We start from the raw sequence: 20,776 nt of genomic DNA, 5'->3' as shown, positions 1-20,776 counted from the left end.
TGCATTACCTAGTATCGAGAAATAAATGTGTTTTAATATGAAATTTTTGAATACATCAGAATGCTAATTACATAGTGAATAATAATATAATCGAGAACTCATAAGGAATACATTACATTTTCTATCACGCATGTAATGCATTAGTACTTTTCCCACTGGGTAGTTTAATAAGCAAAGGTAGAAGTAAGCAAATCTTTAAAATTAACTAAAAAATCCAACTCGAATGTACATATAGCGATGTGCATAGTAAGCCAGTGTTGTATTACGCTGTATGTATACACAAAAAATAAAGGTTAACTAAAACCAACACACTACATATTTAAGAAAACTAAAAAGCTATAAAAAGAATGAGTCAATACAAATAATAAAAGAGAGGCTTGCTAGGTAAATCGAATTTCAAAGTTCGCTGGCAACTTGGAAATTCGTAAAAATTCCAAAGCTGTATGCATATTAAAAGAGTGCATTTGATTAACTAAACTTGTTTAGCCACTTTAGTGGAGTTTTGCATGTGGTCTGCAGCAAATTTTTGATTTGGGGGAATTCCCCATATCTACATTCATTGGTTAATAAAAAATGATATTAGAGCTATGCCTGCAATGTGACTGTATGTATGTACATAAGTATTTAAATACATATGTATATATATCGCAATTTTTCCAAGAATCAAACACTCGACATTGCCGCTAATTTTTGCCGGTTTTTACCAATGTTTTTACCTCAACACACCGGCAATTCTGGCTTGATTTTAAGCTGCTAAAACTTTTTTAATTTGACCTTGAATGCAATATGCCTTTAAGTGCCTTAAAGTAAATAAAAGATGTTTGTAGTTGTTGTATTTATGTTCGCTTCGTATCCCATTTAAACGCTTATTTTAGGCTTCTTGTATGCTTCCTTTGTGTACTTTTGCACGCATATAAACCTTAGTTGTTGTTACCCTTTTCCGCTTGCGTCAATCACTCAAATAAACTAGTTTGTTTCAGCTCCTTTGTCATACANCAATATGCCTTTAAGTGCCTTAAAGTAAATAAAAGATGTTTGTAGTTGTTGTATTTATGTTCGCTTCGTATCCCATTTAAACGCTTATTTTAGGCTTCTTGTATGCTTCCTTTGTGTACTTTTGCACGCATATTAACCTTAGTTGTTGTTACCCTTTTCCGCTTGCGTCAATCACTCAAATAAACTAGTTTGTTTCAGCTCCTTTGTCATACATTTTTTGTATGCACTTAACCGCATATACATACATACATACATACATGCACAAATATTCGCTAAATGAAGTTGTAATAAATGTATAGCCATATATACATATATGTTATCATATTTTGTTGACGGATTTCCCCAAAGACCTTAATTGAAAGTGGCTGCAGTATTTTGGGGCGCTTATTGAGCTAAAAATAACCTCGCATTGTGATGTATCAATTATTTCAGTGTGTTTTTTGGGTAAAACGGATTTATTAGCACAATCAGGTCATTCATTCATCACATTGGACCGTATGCATAAAACCCAAGCAAATGCTTTTTCTTAAAATTATGATGCGTCTTGGAGAATTTAATTATTTTTCACCGACTTGAAAACAGAGATGCCAGATCGAAATAAAAGAAATCGATTTTTGAATCGATTCGAATCGAAATAAAAATTATCAATGCTGGAAGAAATCGTCAAAAAAATAAATGGATCTCCCAAGATCGATTCATTTATATCGTGCAATAACGTCTTCTACTTAACTTTTATAAAGAAACGAAACATGGCGATCTGACCAAACTTTTATTGTGAGTAATTTGCTCGAAAGTATGTTGCATGGTGTCCTTAAATAAAATAACCAAAATTCAATAGTTGGTATCTGGGGCAACTTGAAATCACCGACTTGCCAGTTCCATCGTGTCCTGGGATAAAACTTTCAAATTTCGAAAGGTTTGAACGTACTGATTCCAAAATATCACGGCGAGCTTGAATAAGATTTAAGCCATCCAATTCTCTATTCTGTCATCATAAAGAAGTGATTTGAGCTAAAAATGAAAATCTTCTATAGAAGGATTCGAAAGATATCTCGATTATCAATGGAGCTTACGTACATAGATTTTTTGCCATATAGGCGTTTTGTATTACTTTTTTTCGTTTTCGCTAACTTTATATTTTAGTTCTTAATTACCCTTTTTACAGAAAAATTGCTACAAATCTGGATACATACTAAATTTTTTTCTAAATAAAGCAATTAAGGAGTGCAAAATTTTTATGAAAATTAGATTAGAATTCCAAATTTTGGAGTCTGTGTTGTATGGCTAATAGCCATAATTTTAATAGAGAGATATTGGGAAAAATCGAATGTCGATTCTCGAATTATTTGATAAAAAATCGAATCGGAAGGGCTCGATTAATCGATCTTCGATTCAATCGATTTTAAAATGGTGTCTCTACTTTAAAAGAGGAGGAAGGTTATCAATACACCGGAATATAAAACAATTTTGTATGTAAGTTACTGCATACTTTTGGACCACGTGATTGGACTGAAGGAATAGCTTTATGCGACTTAGAACCATCTAAACTTTTAAACGCACTAGAGACGAGCGAGATTTAGCAGAAATGAAAATACTGAGGAACCTTATTTCCGATATCGTATGCATAAAAAACAGTAAATTCGATTGTTAATCGACTTCAAATAAAAAGAATAAGATACCGAAAATTATATTATAATCTATCAGTAAATAACGTTCCTTAGGATTTTCATTTCTACCAAAGTAATGTTATACTCCTGCCGTAGACGTATTGCCAACACCTACTTTGGTCGAAGTAACATCTTTGACATGCCATCTTTAACTTACCCATTGAAAAAGGAAATGTTCAAGAATGCAGGCATGTGGTCAGAAGTTGAAGCGAGAGGGACCAAATTGCGCCTCAGCGATTGGTTAATCATCGATGAAGTTTCAATGGTATCCTACGAAAACCTTCGAATGTTACATCTGACGTTGCAAAAATTCATAAATAATGATCTGCTATTCGGAGATAAATATTTTGCTGTTCGGCGACATAATGCAACAAAATGAAAACTTGTCATTTTAATTAAAAATTAATTAGAAGTTAAGGAAAGCAAATTTTTGTTACCTTTAATTTGAAATAAACAGCTCAAGTGGCTGAGAGTGGCATAAACATAACAGCTCAAATTAAAGGTTAATTTTTTAGCGTAAAATCCTCGTTGAAATGAGTTACTTATGCTACTTTATAAGTATGTAAAAATCTTAAACATTTCAATGCAATTTTTCTTTTAAAGAATAGATACGGTTAAATTGTAAATAGTGTTATCACTAACTCGATTTTTTTTTTGTCTGAAAAGGTGACTTATGCCACTTTCAAAATAAACGGCTTATTTGATGTATCATCTGCTTTGATCGGTGAACGGATGTTTCAGGTTTGAAGTCGGTTCCTTAAAGAACTTGTTATATAAATATATGTATATACGGTTATACTTAAAGTATGTTCAGGAAGGCCGGCCAATCGAGAAATTAGCCAAATTTTCTCGATACAAAGTTTCAATTTTTCATTGCTAGATTAGTGCTTAATTAAATAAATTTGTTCATACAACCCTGCTAATTTTGTTTAATTTTGACTTTGAACTATGTTTGTTGAACAAATTGTAATCAGCTGTTTGTTTGTGGTCCTCTTTACCAGCTTATATTCCATCAGGGATGGAAAATTGAATTTTCAAATTGTACCTAACTTGCGGAAAAACTTTACCTAAAAGTAGATAAATGCACCTAAAAAGTAAATAGGGGTCTTCATCTAGAGGCATAAAGGGATAAATTGCTTAAATTTATCAGTTTATCCGCATTATTTCATGAACGCACCTTGGTAAATATTACACAAAAAATTTTATTATTTAATTTACATATATCGCTAGTTATGTTTCATTCTTACTTCGTCCATTGTTTTTTATGTGTTCGTAGTGAAAGCGACCCAGCACGCAACCTGCCAGGGTCGAATTTTGCTAAAACTTATACATTTATCCACCAAAATCATTTGATAAAATGATGAACTTTGGATAAATAGCTTTCCATACAAAGTTTGAAAGTTCATTTATCAAAATGAGAAATTTATCATTTTATCAAGTTAACACTTTATATGAAGGCCCTAATATGTATTTTTATATGTATATAAAAGAGGATACCTTTCCCTTCGATACCATATCAACTTCTGAACTCACAATAAACCAATTTGGGTATGAAAAAAATCTCTTCGAGCAGTTCGATACAAAACTATGTGTTCGAAAAGGTGAGTCCCTTTCCTCCGAGTTCTTCGTTCTGACGTTTTAAAAAGAAATATTCTCTGTCCATCTGGTGTTATACACACACACAGAAAATACGTTGAAATGTGGATAAAAATTAGAAGAAGCACAAAAACAGGAAGAAGCTAAGAAGAACGCTACAAGATAGGTAGTTAAATGGGAAGTCTAACCAGAAAGAGCTAAAAGCAGGGCGGCAAAACGGCTTTGAATCGAGCCGGTTTTTGAACCGAACCATCGCATCGAACCGATCCACGAACCGAACCATTTTTATTTTGAAATGCCAAAATCGAACGAAAAACTACGCCAAAAAATTTACCTGTTCGATTCAAAATTCACTAAAGCATTTTGCAAGTTTTGTAATACATAAACAACTTTATCTAAAAATGCAACCCTATGGTAAAACTGCAAAGTTTTTTGAGTGTAATGGCATCTCTGTGAGTTATACTTTCGTCAATATATAAAAAATACTTGAAATGTTTCATATGGAAGAAAATGCATATCATCGCCAGCAACAAGAAAATTCAAAAATCGGTACGGATTTTAAGATATGTAATTCAAACTTGCACTTATCATATTACATTAAAGTTGAATGAGCTATACAACTGCTTACTCGAATTTTTCTAGTTCTGATTAAAAATTTTGAAACTATAATGAAATTTTATTATAGTTTATAGATTTTGCCAAATTTTCGTAGAAAGTTTGAAAATTGGATTTATATGGTTCTTGTTATGTACATATGAGCTTAAAGCCTAATGTAAGCTCCAATCTACCGAAAATGTGGAAGATTTTGAGTGTCTTCAAAATTCTGAGTGTGTTGTTATTTTCTACTCGACTAGACTCACGACTTGTCCAAACCTTAAAAAGGAGTGTATTAAAATGTTTTAATTGTTCCTTGATCGCATTGATTTTAAATATTTTTTTTTTGTTGAAAGTATTACGCATTTTTTTCATACAAAAAATGTGTCGATATTACATGTATGGAAGAAAATCGGTGAAAAAAAATGCCAAAAACCAACTTAAAACTTAAAAGTTTTTTATAGAAATTCTTATTAAAAATTTTGCAATTTAGATGAAACTTTGAAGAACTTTCGAAATATTTCACAATCTTTTTTTAACTTGGGTTTATTCGGTTTTTGTTAGACGATGAATAATACAATTAAAACAATAATGCGCTCGAGGAAACGATTCTTTTTAGAACCTTTACTGATGGTAAATGAGCGGTCAAGAAGAAAACTAATAAGTAAGTTAACGTTAACAAAAGATCTAACGAAATCCATACCAACAAATGCTAAATCTAATAAAGTTAATGCGAGAAAAGGACAATATAAAAGACAATGCGCGGCATTTCCATATGCTTGCACTTCGCTTACTTTAGCATTCAATCAAAATAGTTAAAGCCAAAGAGAAAAATAACGCAGAAGTGTAATGAAGAGCAAATATTTTGACAAAAATTAATGAGTATTGAATTTACGCAATATGTGACCTTAGGTAAACGACATTGCGAAAACGACAATGATAAATAAATCGTACAACGTACATATATACTATGTACATAAGTAAATATATTTACATTAATGCATAAGCATTTATAAGTACAATGTTATATTCAATCGCAGCTTACAGTTACCTCGGGTACTTGCAAATGGAAGCGATATATATAAAAAAGTAAAATTCAAAAATCTTTTGAAAATAAAAAAGTAATCATAAATAACAAATGAAGACAATTAATTGCGTAGAATGGGGCAAGCAAGTAAACAAAATTTCTGACGGCTTAATTTATGCATAATGTATGTATGTATTAAGTGTACGTATGTATGTACGTACTTCCATATGCCTCATACCTTTTTGTGCTAATTTGCCGCAGATACCTAAATAAATAAATGTGCATTCAAAACAGTTGATTTTTTTATTTATTAGATGTTGTTATTTTTGGTTGTTTGTGATTACAGAAATAATGTTATGGTGCATGACCACGACTATCAAGTACCAAACAATTCACAGCAATTGAAATTAACTAGCTGTGCTTTACGCGGAAGTCACGGATATTGGCGTCGACTTTTGGGGAAGCGAAAATTAGCAAGCGATTGCTATATTTTGATTTTCCCTTTGTCTGGTTATTTTTTATACTGCATACATACATGTGTATGTATATTTAACTTATGCAAAATTTGTTTTGGTTTTATCAATTTTATCTATAAACTTCTGGCAAAAAATTGCGCATAGACATAGACATAAAAATAACAAGCTTTTTCAGAATTTAATCGAAAAACACCCTATCTCACAATTCGGTTCAAAAACGCCCTATCTTACTTCAAAATGTATTGAAAATATGCTGATATAGGGCGTTTTTGAGTCGGCAGCTGAGATAGGGCGTTTTTGAAACGAATTCTGAAATAGGGCGTTCATGGAAAGTTTTTTGAGATAGAGCGTTTTTGAACTGGCTGCCGAGATAGGCTGATCTTCCACTCAGCCATCGATATATGTTTTTTCTTCCTTTCAAATTTGTTTGAACTTCTTATTATTTTTTTTTACTAGGTACAAAATACTTTTGTACGACACATACGACAAATATGTATGCTCACAAGAAAAAAATGCATTGTAACATACGATAATGTATACAGTAAATTTTTGGTATAACTATAGGGATTTAAGCTACTATACTTTAGCGTGATGCGTTGTTACCATCTCATAAGCTGGTAACAAAATATTGCCCCGTGAAATATGAAATGCCAGAATTTTCACAAATCTTCCNATAAGCTGGTAACAAAGTATTGCCCCGTGAAATATGAAATGCCAGAATTTTCACAAATCTTCCTAGCTGAATTGCTGAATATTTTACATATTGCATTACCAACGTAACCAGCTTATGAGATGGCAACAAAATTTACCGGTTACAAACGTACACAAAATGCGAAAAGGGTTTAAAAACTGGAAGGCACTATTGCATGAAGTGAAAGGGTGATAATAATCTAACCAAAGGCTTGTGAAATGGATCATTTTAAAAAGAATTGGACCAATGGACCAAACGAAAAGAAATGGGCCCAACGAAAAGAAATGGGCCAAACGAAAGAAGTGGACGAAATTTAGTCCATTTGGACCAAAACGGCAACCATGGTGACAACTTCCCCGCCTCTGAGGAATGTCTTTCCGATATCTGATTTTGATGTTTTTCGCAGAACACAGAACAGAAAAAGGGCACAATACACACATGCCCCGCACTTCCATACATGCATTTGCGCAAACTAGGGATATTACGGGTATTAGCATCATTTTAAACATTCTCATAGCAAAACATTCGCATTCGCGTCAAAGGTCCCTTACGGAAGGACAGTCCTCCTTTGCCACGAAATGTCATCCGTCCTCCCCAAAGAGTAAAAGGTTTTCCTCTATAGCTAAATACTCCTTTTTTTTAATTTTTTTATTTTTAATTTACACTTCTAATTTTTTGGGTATGAAGATTATAAATTGCTTTCAAAAATAGAAGATAACGAAGAGAAATCGGAAATTTAGAACAATTTCAGCTATCATATCGGGTTTTTTTAATTATGTCTGAATTCCGGATTTTGTACATTCGATGAGGTTGAAAAAATGTGTAAATGTGCTTAAATAAAAATAAATGTAGCCAATCTAAACAGGGACAGATATTTAGACTAAAACTATTAATGAAATGTGGCAAATACATATATTAAAATTTTACCTTTGACTATTAGATTAAAACACTAACGTTCTAATAACGTTTTATTTTCCAATTGTAATTTATAAAATTTTTTTAATAATACAATCAATAACTTAAGTTGGTTATAGCTTTTTTTAAGTGATTCCCAAACATTCGCAATAGCATTCGCACATTATTCTTCTTATTTGTCGCTGTAACGGCCTAAGCGATTTTGTCGGAGTTCAATAAAGCACACCAGAAGTTTCTCTTCCGTGCCACTATAGGAAATTTTAGCCTATTTTGTGGCCAAAAGACAATTTCTTGACTTGCTTCAAATTAATTTTTTTTTGTCTTATCTTACAGAGAATACTTCAGAGTAAAAAACTGTATACTCTGTTTTTCGATAAATTGACTTACCGTTGATTTGGTAACCCTCAAACAGATAGTTTCCAAATTTTTTCAATGAACGAAAAATGTGTAGCTTGATTTTGTGCCACTTTCAAATGCGTATATCTCGTAATCTATTTGCTGCTTTTCAAAAGTGAAACTTGGAAAGAAAGAGTGACGGTTAGCAGAATATTTACCAATTAAAGCTTGTATTATAGTTTAAAGGTTGTGGCAAAGAAACGTCCGCATTTAAGTGACTTTAAGGTGAAATTGTACAATTAAAATAAAACAATAATTTATTTAGTGTTTTAAAAAAATGTTTAAAAAAAATCCATCATAAATCGGTAGAATAGTCCCTGATCTCTTATTTTCCCATAATCTTATACTGCAATTTTGTGCGATATTAAAGATATTATAATTTTTCTTAGGTAACTACTTGGTACAAAANCTCTTATTTTCCCATAATCTTATACTGCAATTTTGTGCGATATTAAAGATGTTATAATTTTTCTTAGGTAACTACTTGGTACAAAATTGTTATAATTTAAAAGTTGGAAAAAAAACCTGTCAGATAACAAAGAGAAAGTTTTAAACTTAACGTCAGTGGAGGATTCGAGTCGATATTTAAAATAGAACGTACGAGGCATATCTTTATAGGGTTGGTGTCCATTGGACCCCGTGTAACCATTACGCTATTTTTAGGAGGTGTGACCATTACGGGTTAATTTTTGCGCGGCAATGCCACTACTTCTAGTCCTACTACTGGGCCAAGTTTTAAATTGATATCTCAACTTTTAGAATTTCCCATAGTGCGTTCCAACTGACGCCTATTAGAAATGCCAAATGAAGCCAAGTCCGTCCCTACTTGGTCTTTCCAACGCAGTGGGCGCCTCCCTTTTCCTTTGCTACCGCAAACAGGTTCCGAAGAACATGGACAAGCCAGCGGCACCACCGTATTTTAATACGCTGCACTATGTCTACATCGTTGTAAAGCTCATACAACTTATCGTTCCATCGTCTACGGTACTCACCGGGGTTAATGCGTAAAAGCCCCTAAATCTTCCACAAACTCTCTCTCTCGAATACTCCAAGAGCCACCTCATCCACTGTTGTCATTGTCCATGCTTCTGCGCCATATTCAGAGTGTAGTTTTCGTACATCGAAAGAGGACTTTACCACTGAATTCCCTAACCAGTCCAAAGTAGCACTTGTTGGCAAGAGCGATACTGCGTTGGATTTCGATGCTGACATTATTATCGATGTTCATTAAAGAAATCACACGAGATTGAGACGCCCTGTCTGAACCTTCATTGGTAGCAAACGGCTTCGAGAACTCTTACCCAATTGTGACGGAGCTCGTGGTATTGCTCAAGCCATTTTACAGAGCTGTATCAGTTTTGCGGCGATACCAAAGTCAGACATCGCGGTGTATAGGCAACTTCTTTTATTGCTACCGAAAGAACCTTTGAAGTCGACAAACAGACGGTGAGTGTCGAGATTATTCTCGCGAGTCTTTTCCAAGATTTGGTTTATTGTGAATACCTGGTCTATGGTGGATTTGTCAGGTCTAAAGCCACACTGATAAGGCCCAATCAGTTCGTTGACGGTAGGCCTCAGTCTGCCACACAATACGCTTGATAAGACTTTGTTACCTATGCTTAGACGGTAGATCCCGCGATAGTTGACGCGTATGGCGGGGTAGACTTTCTTGTGGATTGGGCTGAGCGCACTATGCATTCGCTAAAGAGACACATTCGTAACATCCTTAGTTCAAACCCTTGCATATATTATAAAATCAAAACTAAAACTAAATTAACAACGTGGAAAAGCTGTAAATATAATACCAGGGTTGCTCTGACTTGAAAAAAATTGTAATTAAAGACTGTTGATTTTGGTAAATAAATCATTTTATATGTATGTAAAGAAGATTTTTAAAACTAATTTGTGGAAAGTGAAGTAAAATTAAGTGACGAAGCGACGGCTTCCAAAGTAAAGTGAAAAACTTCAATTGAAGTGACGCCGACAGCACTGAGTAGTACAGTACAAAACTAATCGCTTAGTAAAAGTGCTCACTGAAGATGTTTACTAAGCGCGCATTCACTGAATGCACCCATTGTCGTGGAGGTGATACGCCTTCTGCGCTTTTTTCCTTATTTTTCCCAACATGCTGGTGTACCATTTAGAATTAACCGTTCTTTCTATGTTGGATTAGGTGGTGTCATGTCCAGTTATTCCGAAGTGATTCGTGGATGAGCTACTGTTGTTATATTTTTGTCGTATTGAAGGACTCATACAGTCGATTGTTGTGTAATATAGGCTTGTTATTAGGGTGTTCGATTCTTCGCGTATTTTCCAAAACCGGTCTTCGAGTTATTCGAAAAATTGCAATTTGTAAAAAACCGGCTGCCGATTTTGAAAAAAAGAAAAAAAAACATTATCAGGTTTTATTTTAAATGTTTTTATAAGTGAATTGCTTAAGTGCTTATGTTGGTACGAAGTCAAGACCAAAAATTACAATAAAACTTCTAACAGTAAAGATAACTTCTATTTAGAAAAGAGCGAGGCAAATTAAGTTCAGTGTTTTTTAAATCAAAAGTAACAGATATATATTAAAATCAGCGAAAAATTAACGTTTGGTCTAATATTAACTTTTTTTTAATACTTTATGGCATTTTTTCTGACTTTCGATTTTGAGTAGTGGCTTTGCCGCCGTTGCCGAGTGCTCGATGTGCCTACTGCCATAGGTTCAATTTCTGGTCCCAGCAGCATCAACAAAAAGTATTTTCAAATATCGGTCACCCACGATTGTACTTCTGCCATAAAAAAGCTTCTTCGATGCTGGAGTAAAACTGTTGATCTCTCCATTTGTGTCCCAACATCAAGAAGCAGAACACGAATTGGAAGAGAAGCTCAGCCAAACACGTAGAAAGGGTTTAAGTGCCAAACATTCATTTATTCGAATCAAATTTGATATATTTTGTATCCCCAAATAACCTAGGATACAATTTTAAAACTAATTAGGGGTTTCCATTTNGGGTTTAAGTGCCAAACATTCATTTATTCGAATCAAATTTGATATATTTTTTATCCCCAAATAACCTAGGATACAATTTTAAAACTAATTAGGGGTTTCCATTAAACTGAAAAAAGCCTTGAAAACTTCAAAAAACTCAGAACTTTTATTGAGAGGTCAAGATTTGTATGAAATGAAAAAACCGTAACCGTTCGTAAAAAAAATCAAGATATCCAAATCAAAGATTATGAATAAAGATATCCAAAAAAAGACCGCTGGAAACCGGTTTAAAAAAATCTAGTCAATCACCCTAATTTTTATGCATATATCCATGATTCGTCGCCTGTCACGATCTTAAANCAAGATTTGTATGAAATGAAAAAACCGTAACCGTTCGTAAAAAAAATCAAGATATCCAAATCAAAGATTATGAATAAAGATATCCAAAACAAGACCGCTGGAAACCGGTTTAAAAAAATCGAGTTAATCACCCTAATTTTTATGCATATATCCATGATTCGTCGCCTGTCACGATCTTAAAGACGCCTTTTGAAGCATTTATTTGCACCAATCGACACGAGTTTTTTTCAGCGATTCTAAGATTATGTGGTATTCAACGAAAGCAAATTTTTTTTGACGGCTAAATGTGCATGTAATATTCAATTAATGTAAGTTGAACTAATGCGCAAGCATGCCCCGATTTCAGGGTATGTCACATGACTTCCTTGGGATATCAGTTAACGCACTGCATCGATGTTTTCTGGAACAACAGTCGATTTGGGGTGGCAATCATGAAGTTCGTCCTATAGCGAAGTGCAACTAGGATTAAAAACGGCTGTTCAAAAATTTTAATTCTCTAACTTGAAAAAATCGTAGGATTTGTCCATATTCACATTAGTGTCGGCGTATCTAACAACTTAAGTAGCAACCCTCGTAATAAGCTGTAACTAATTTACTTTCATACGAAAACAGTTGTCTGTAACGCTATTTATAATTATTTTATGAATTTGTAAGCATTGTTTGTGTTTTATGTTTTTATGCTTCATTAATGCGTAAAAATATAAAAAATTTATGTAAAGAGCAAAAACATTCTATCTAAAATCAATTCATCGCAGCTGGCCGCTTAACACGTGATTGGCATACTGTTTTCGCAACAAAACAGTTTATTCGTAAAACTCATAAACATATTTTTTTGTTTTGTTTACTTTTACACATTGCAGGCGACANTTAGACTTTCTTACTTGTTTTTTTTTATTTTTATAACTTATTAACTACTATTTTTAGCTCCATAAATCTTGTTAATAGCCAGCATTATTTCAATGTCTGAATGGAATTTTAAATGGATTATTGAAATGTAATTCAATATAACAAAGATTTCGTTGGATTATTTTGGAGCTTTAGTATAAGTACAAACATACATATGGGCCATTCCATTGTGACTGGTGGGTCATTTTACTCCAGAATGTTATCAATTGTGAATTATCGGAACTTATACAACAGTGAATGATATTTTTAACATACATAGATGAATCACTAATGTATAAAATTTCCTTCAAAAAAATACCACACGATTTATTATTTCTATGTAACTATCACTTGAATGAATGTGACTGGTGGCACACTGAAAATAACTATATTTTATTTACTTTTGTGCCCGCAAAGACGAATTTTAGCCAAAACACTTAATTTTGAATCCAGATTTTTTTGTTGTAAAATATATACTATCCGTACAAATTTTGACAGTTGATTTACAAAGTGTACACAATTAGAATTCTGTACGGTTTACATATATATATAAATTTATATATATTATTTTTCATTACAGGCATTTTTGAACGTACCTACGGAGCATAGTCTAACAACATTCCTAGACGCTCTTAATGCTTTCAATCAATCACTTTAAATAAAGGTATACCGATTCGTGCAGATAAGCGCAACACTTCCTGAGAGAGTTGCTTCCAGCGAACGATCCTTCTTAAGCATAAAATTACGAAGTAAAACTGGGGTATAAGGATTAAATGGTTTAGCTTTTCTTAACATCGACAGAGATATGGAAGTTACGAACGAAGAAATATTGAATAAAATTTTTTCTTTTAAAGACGAAGCAGTTATTTCTAATTTTTTCACGCATACATATCGCACACCTTCTTCAAAAGGGCACAACTCCAAATTACACGTTCGTCAGAAAATGCGTAAAACTATTTCTTAGCACATAATAATTTTGTATATGGGCAACGGAGACTACATTGGGCTTTTTTTTTAACAATTATAACAAAAATTGCTCTGGCTTTTGCTGAAAGGTAAATAAAAGCTCTATTTACAGTTGTAGTGCATAATTTCAAAAATGCCAAATTTTGAGTTTTGCCTCTTTTGAAGACGGTGTACGATATGTATGTAAGCACCGCAAACTACTTAAAAAAAATTAAATAAAGTCATATTGGAACACCGAAACGCATATTTGGGGGAACTGACTAAATCGAAAACAAATTTTTTTAAACACCAACCCCCCTCCCCCCCCCCATGAAAAAAAATGTCTGCTTTCGTCCCTGCTGTACATATGTAGATACATATCGTCGTTTAAAGTATAAAACCGCGTATCGTCGTTCTGCAAAACCTCGTAACTGACATTTGTGCCAAAAAAGATATTTGCTCGCCGGAAGCTCCTGGCATCAAGCAAGTTTTGAAAAAGCACTAGCTTTACTCTCACCTACAAAATCTTGGCAATACGAGGTTTTGCATTTTCTTGATACGCGGTTTTGTACTTTAAACGACGATATGTACAGGACGACGATAGGTATGGATCTGTGGCAGTGTTACCAGTGTTTTTTTCCTACCACAATTACAAATACAAAATAACTCTCAGCCTACCAAAATCTGAATTTCATTGAAAATGTGATTTAAATATTGTAACATATGTAAAAAAATTAAAAAAAAATTACTTGTCCATAGTTTGTCTTTGTACGCAGCTCTTTTTGGGTAAAATGAAGAAAAAAGTGCGAACTCAAAGTCAAGCTTTGAAAATTACATGTTTTTACTTTTGCTACACAAATTATTATCAACTATTATTATCTGAAGGGAGAAGAGGGAAAGAAAATACAAATACTCTCCCATCTCACTCACACGGTTTAGGGAAATGTAAAATTTGGCATTTGCATAACAATTGTGTAATTATTTTCTTCTAACTTAAACAATCAGCTTCTTAAAGTGGGTTTCGTAAAAAATTCACCGGGGTTCCGCGAAATTCCTTTTGGTATGAATAAGCACGGCGGTCGGTTTGAGTTACACACAGGAAGAAAAGTTCTATAAACAGCTTGACCGAGACGCAATTATCTATTTTCAGGTATACATACATATGTATGTAGGGTGCGTTCGNCAGCTTGACCGAGACGCAATTATCTATTTTCAAGTATACATACATATGTATGTAGGGTGCGTTCGAGCTATGGAATAATTACCGCAATATTGCAGACTTGTTGCTTTCCTGATTACATGTTGCTGATGCTCAACTGAAAATTTTCTAAAATGTTGCAGAAATTGCGCAGTAAAAATTTTATGTTGCTTTTGATTTTCCAATGATGAGTAACTGATTGTCAAAATTTTGTTCCTCGAACGTTGATGCAGGCAGAGACGCCTAAATTTTCGCGTAGAACGTGATACTCTTTCATAAAAAGTAACACTGCCGCATTAAAACAAATTTATATACATATAATACATAACAATATAAAAAAAAGTAAAATGTATTCTCCAAAAAAAAATCTCAAAAATCAATGCGATTTTTTTGCCGGTTGAAACATGCACTTCAGGAGATTGGAATTATATGGGCTATAAAACTGCATACCCAAAAATGTTCTAAGGATTCAGATTAAAAAGTTTAAATTTTGATGAAAGTTTGTTGAATTTTCTTAAATTTTGTACAAAGTTTGAAACTTTGATTGATATGTTTTGGGGTAAAGCTTGGCCGATATTTTTATAGAAAAATAACAAAAAAATAATAATAGCTCGAAAAACATTATGAATATTACCAAAAAATCAACACGTAGTCATGTGTTTGAGTCACTGTAAACTGTAAATATGTATATGTATTAGAATACAAATCAATAATTTTTAATGTTGAGCATCAACAGATAATTATAATTAATTTAATCCTTTGTTCTCAATTTTTATTTTTAGTGTAAATCCTATAGACATCGAGCGCATAATCCTGCAGGAGACAAAAATTTCGCGTGACCATTTAACCCCAGAGATAGCACTTTACCTCATAACGCCTGATTGTCGACTTTTCAATGAACCAGTTCCTTCAATTGACTCCTCCATAATGTTTAAGACTGACCCCTTTTGGGCATTTTATTGGCCCGGTGGACAAGCAATCAGTCGGTTTGTCCGTTTACAATTTATGTATTTACCCTCTTATTGCTTATCCTTATACAAATGTATGTATACATATTTACAGCTTNCCTTTTGGGCATTTTATTGGCCCGGTGGACAAGCAATCAGTCGGTTTGTCTGTTTACAATTTATGTATTTACCCTCTTATTGCTTATCCTTATACAAATGTATGTATACATATTTACAGCTTCATACTCGACAATCCATCGTTGATAACTGGCAAGTCAGTACTAGATGTGGGCAGTGGCTGTGGTGCAAGTACCGTTGCTGCATTAATGCAAAAAGCGAAATATGTTGTGGCAAATGATATTGACGAAGGTAATTAAAAAAATAAATTAATAAAAAAAAAATAAAAAATCAACTTGGAGATGCCGGGGATCGAACCCGGGGCCTTTCACATGCAAAGCGAACGCTCTACCACTGAGCTACATCCCCTCATACACAGTGTTTGTCAAAGTGCACAATTCTGCTATTTGTGCGCGCGCTCTCATTCTCGCTGTTTTTCATTTTTTTTTTAGTTGCTGGCTACGCTGCTGTACTGAACTCTCAATTGAATGGCGTTGACTACACTCGTCTGCATATCTGTACGGAGAATTTAACAGCGGCAGCGCCACAGTCAATAAAAGAAGACGTAATTTTGTTGGGAGATGTATTCTACGATGAAGAATTTGCAGCCGTTTTGCAGCCTTGGTTGAAGAGTCTTCGCAACGCGGGTAAGCAAATACTCGTTGGTGATCCAGGTCGACATGGCTTGACAGAGGACAGACGACGCGATATGAGACATGCAGCTAAATATGAATTAACGGAAAGTGGATGCATTGAGAATAATGGTTTTAAGTTTGTTAATGTTTGGGAACTGAAATAAAAGTGGGAAAGAACTACTCGTATTAAGGAAGAAAATTATTAAAAAAGTATAAAATTTTTTTTTTAGAAAAAAAGTTCAGGAAAAATGATAAACATTTTTCTTTAGAAAAAAAGTTCTGAAAAAAGTGAAAAAAAGTCGACTTGGAGATGCCGGGGATCGAACCCGGGGCCTTTCACATGCAAAGCGAACGCTCTACCACTGAGCTACATCCCCTCGTGGCAGCTCGCTGGCCAACGGCTAACTTCATAACGATTAGAAAATTTACCTACGTAAATGCGTTGCTAATTAAAGGTGTCTGCAATTATAAATATCGTCACCTAAAATGCAAAAAGACGCAACAAACATCATCGTTGAAATGCAAAAAGTCATACATAACTAACAAAAAATTCAAAATTCACTTTTTGATTTACACATATGATGGATTTCATCGAATTACAACTCCCCACATCATTTTATTAAAAAAAAAAAATTAGTCACGACTTTTTCCATTTCATTTACGATGTTGTTACGTCTTTTTGCATTTCAGTTGACGATATTGTAGGTATGTACCTGTTAAAGCGCTGCTTAAGTACGCGTAATTTGTTCATTCTACTTTCATGTTGAATATTTAATTACATGACAGGTGATAGCACGAGTCGAGCACATGGCGCATATTCGCTTATTGCCACAATATCATGTAATACGTATGTACATACATATGTATTTATGTATATACATATGTTCATACATAATATGTACAGTCACACTTCCATATCTCGAGTCACCATTATCCGACGAAAAAGTTCGAGTTACAGAATTTTTTTTTATTTACATACATATGAATTCTTTGTTGAAAAAGCGTTTAAAATTGTTTTATTAATTTATTCCAAATCAAGTCCTACATAATGTTTCAGTGAATTAAGATATTTAGAAACAAATGAAGGGAAAACGCTTTCTCTTCAGCTCTGTTTCAATATTTGCACATGACACTTGTGATAAAATTTAAAGTGAAATAATGAAGCAATATTTTTTTTATGCAGCATTTTGAAGAAAAAAAACTTTAAATTTACCGATAGATTGTTTTTCGTAGGTGATCATTCCGTTTTCTGATGCAGAATTGGAACCAATATGGTTTATTTTAGGGTCAGTTTTTGGACTTTAAACTGCTCTGGCAACTTATATTTTGCAGATATAACTTTCATTTTCGGAATATATGTTCTTTAGAGTTAAAGAAATATTTTTGTCACAAGTTTAATATAAATTGGCCAAAAATCCAGCATTTTAAGCCCAAAAATTGTTATTTACGGAACTGTTCGAAAACCGCTTGGAATATTTTGTCTTTGTTTTCTTTAATCAAAAAGCTCAAGTTATTTCCTTAGGGCCGTTTTTTCGACTGCCTGCTAAAAATGTATGGCCGGTCTGCTTAATCGACTTTTTTTCGATTGCCTGTTAAAAGTATGTGAACGACAAATTTTACAGGCAGTCAAAGCACGTCAAGAACAGTCCCAGGAGGGAGAACATTAAAATTCCGACTTTACTTTTTTGGCCACCCTAATATAAATACATACCAGGGACCAGGGAAAATAAAAGTCCTTTCCTAATAATAAACAAACCGCGTATCCAAATTAAATAAGTTTGGTATAAACTGAAAGAGGACTAAAATAGCTTTAAAACTGAAATATTTAAACGAGGAAAGGCACCAGAAAGCCAGCCATCGAAAAATATTTAAATAAAAAATGTTTTTTAATTACCATAGAACAAACTTTGGGTCAGGTATATGCATTTCTTTTGCAAAAATAAAACATATATACCATTTAAATAAGAGCAAATGGCATACCACGACTACTTTTTTTCTTTAGTTTACATACAGTAATTAAAAATAATTTTTAATTTGTTACCAACATAATTAATTTACCAAAGTTATATCGAAAGTTATCCACTTGATCTCCAGTATTTTTCTAACAAGATTTCTCTTCAATTCACAGTGGNCATGCGTACATATGTATAGATGCGTTTCTGCGTTAACCACGTATATACTAGGGTATTCGATTGTTCGCCTTTTTCCAAAACCGGTTTTCGAGTTATTCGAAAAATTGCAATATGAAAAACCCGGTTCCTGTACATACTTTTCATACAGTGAAAGTGCTTATGTTGGTATGAAGTTTTGACCAAAAATTACAATAAAACTATCAGTAACGATAGCTTATAATTAAAAGAGTAAAGCATAATAAGTTCAAGTTTTTTCTTAAATCAAAAGTAAAACAAATAAAAATTTACGTTTGGTCCTATTTTAACTTAATTTAATAATTTATTGAATTTTTTCTGCCTTTTGTATGATTTCATTAGTGCTTTGACGCTTTAGCCGAGTGCTGAGTGCCTACTGCCACTCGAGAGGTCCATGGTTAAATTTCTGGCCCCAGCAACATAAAAAAAGCTTTTTTAAATAGCGGTCGCCCCTCGGCAGATACTGGCATGCCTCCGAATGTACTTCTACAAAGGTTCTTCGGAGTTGGAGTGAAAGTGTAGATCTCTTCATTTGAATGGTTGGTGTCACACTTGAACAGTGCTGCCGCTGTCACTTCAATTGAAGTTTTTCACTTCACTTTGGAAGCCTTCACTTAAACTGAAAACTTTTTAATTCGAATCTCTAGAAAAAACTTTTAACTTGGGTTTTGCTGATATTGACAATCCTCACGTAAAAGTAAACAACGCCTTAAAAACTTTAGATCATCGTACAGTTCCATGAGTAAAGTAACTCTTCTTACCGTTTTTTCTGGCAGGCTACAGGTGTATTTTTGGCGGCTGTAGGTTTGTTTTTGGTTCAGTGTGTTAGTGTATTTTGAATAAGTTCCCTGCAGTACGGGGGAGCGACTACAGGACTGATGAATCGGTAGCTACCTGGTAAACTCCGTCAGTTACCGACCGACTACTTGCAGTGTATTTCATCGATTACTTTTACAAGGCAATGTCCTAGGCGGTAGTCACCATCGGCTCTCTCTGCACTACCGGGAGTTACTAAAGTAGTCACTTGCGTGATTTATGGGCGCCCTCTGTCGTAGTTTTTCGCTATTCTGCTCCCGACTGGTTTGACTCTGCACTACCACGGGTTAATAGAGTAGCTACTTACCTAGGAGTCGGTGCAGTAGAGGTTCAAAAGTAGCGATTGACTCCAGCAGTACTGGAGGGTTATAATAGAAATAAAAGAAATTGTAAAAGAAATGAAAGAAATTATAAAATATAAGAGCACATGCCAAAAAACAGGTGTTCTCAGCTGTAGGCATTTTTTGGCAATCAGCTGATAGTGTTTTTGCTTATAAAACGATGCTTTAGATGCTCTGTAACGTGCTAAAACTTTCACAAAAGTCGCCGATTTTTTACATTTTCTTTAATNGAAATTGTAAAAGAAATGAAAGAAATTATAAAATATAAGAGCACATGCCAAAAAACAGGTGTTCTCAGCTGTAGGCATTTTTTGGCAATCAGCTGATAGTGTTTTTGCTTATAAAACGATGCTTTAGATGCTCTGTAACGTGCTAAAACTTTCACAAAAGTCGCCGATTTTTTACATTTTCTTTAATAGTTCTTTTTATAAATCATATATTTTGCAATTTAACACAATAAAATCACGTTTTCCGACGAAAAATTTAATATTGAGAAATTGAGAAAATTAACTGTTTGACAGTTTCTTTTCTCCTCCCATTCGGCTTTGTTTACTTTTACTTGAGAAATCTCATCGCCTCCGGGAATGCGAAATCTTGTATACTATTGTTCTTGTTATTAGGGAAACGAATTTCGTTACGATATGATACCATATCGATATCTTTGTCATTCGAAACCGATACTTTTTACTCGAATCGAGTACCAGAACCCTTGTACCGTATCGAATCGTAAATGTACATTACAAAGTTAATGTGCATAATGATACATTTGTATGACAAAATATTAGAAAATAAAATGAAAACCTCAAAATTTAAAACTCTGGTAATTGGGCAAGACTTTTTGTATAAGATTTTTGTAGTAATATTTGAAATATTTAAAGTTAATTTTCCAAATTCCAAAATATAAAACTCTGTCCTGCTTTTTTTATCAGCCGAAGTATCTGACGTGACGTTACCTTACTAAAATTTCTATTGGAAGTTTTGTTGTTAATATTGTTTTTAAACATTCCATTTCTTGAAAATCTATGTCGTACTATAACCTTACTTACTTTGGAA

General features: G+C 33.6%; 1 protein-coding gene and 2 non-coding genes across 4 annotated transcripts in view; 1 reads left to right on the top strand and 2 right to left on the bottom strand.

Moving 5' to 3' along the window:
* The window catches only part of LOC108360310 (electron transfer flavoprotein beta subunit lysine methyltransferase-like), a 60,560-nt gene extending 43,951 nt beyond the window's left edge, over window positions 1-16,609 (top strand). For both annotated transcript variants that reach the window (XM_017612543.1, XM_017612544.1), the window contains 3 exons: window positions 15,503-15,706; window positions 15,906-16,036; window positions 16,237-16,609. In XM_017612543.1, coding sequence (XP_017468032.1) covers window positions 15,503-15,706; window positions 15,906-16,036; window positions 16,237-16,583 — 682 coding nt within the window. In that variant the 3' untranslated portion in view covers window positions 16,584-16,609. The remainder of the gene's footprint in view (window positions 1-15,502; window positions 15,707-15,905; window positions 16,037-16,236) is intronic.
* On the bottom strand, window positions 16,082-16,153 carry TRNAA-UGC (transfer RNA alanine (anticodon UGC)). Its single transcript has one exon. It is a non-coding gene; the product is annotated as a tRNA-Ala (tRNA).
* A 115-nt stretch (window positions 16,610-16,724) lies between the features above and the next one.
* On the bottom strand, window positions 16,725-16,796 carry TRNAA-UGC (transfer RNA alanine (anticodon UGC)). The gene has a single exon. It is a non-coding gene; the product is annotated as a tRNA-Ala (tRNA).
* Between the last annotated feature and the right edge of the window lie 3,980 nt (window positions 16,797-20,776).

Source organism: Rhagoletis zephyria, unplaced genomic scaffold, assembly GCF_001687245.7.
Source record: "Rhagoletis zephyria isolate East Lansing unplaced genomic scaffold, Rhagoletis_zephyria_1.1 Rzeph_scaffold_00556, whole genome shotgun sequence".
Classification (NCBI taxonomy): Eukaryota; Metazoa; Arthropoda; class Insecta; order Diptera; family Tephritidae; genus Rhagoletis; species Rhagoletis zephyria.
Note: the sequence above shows the minus strand (reverse complement) of the source record. Positions and strands in the feature narration are given on the sequence as shown.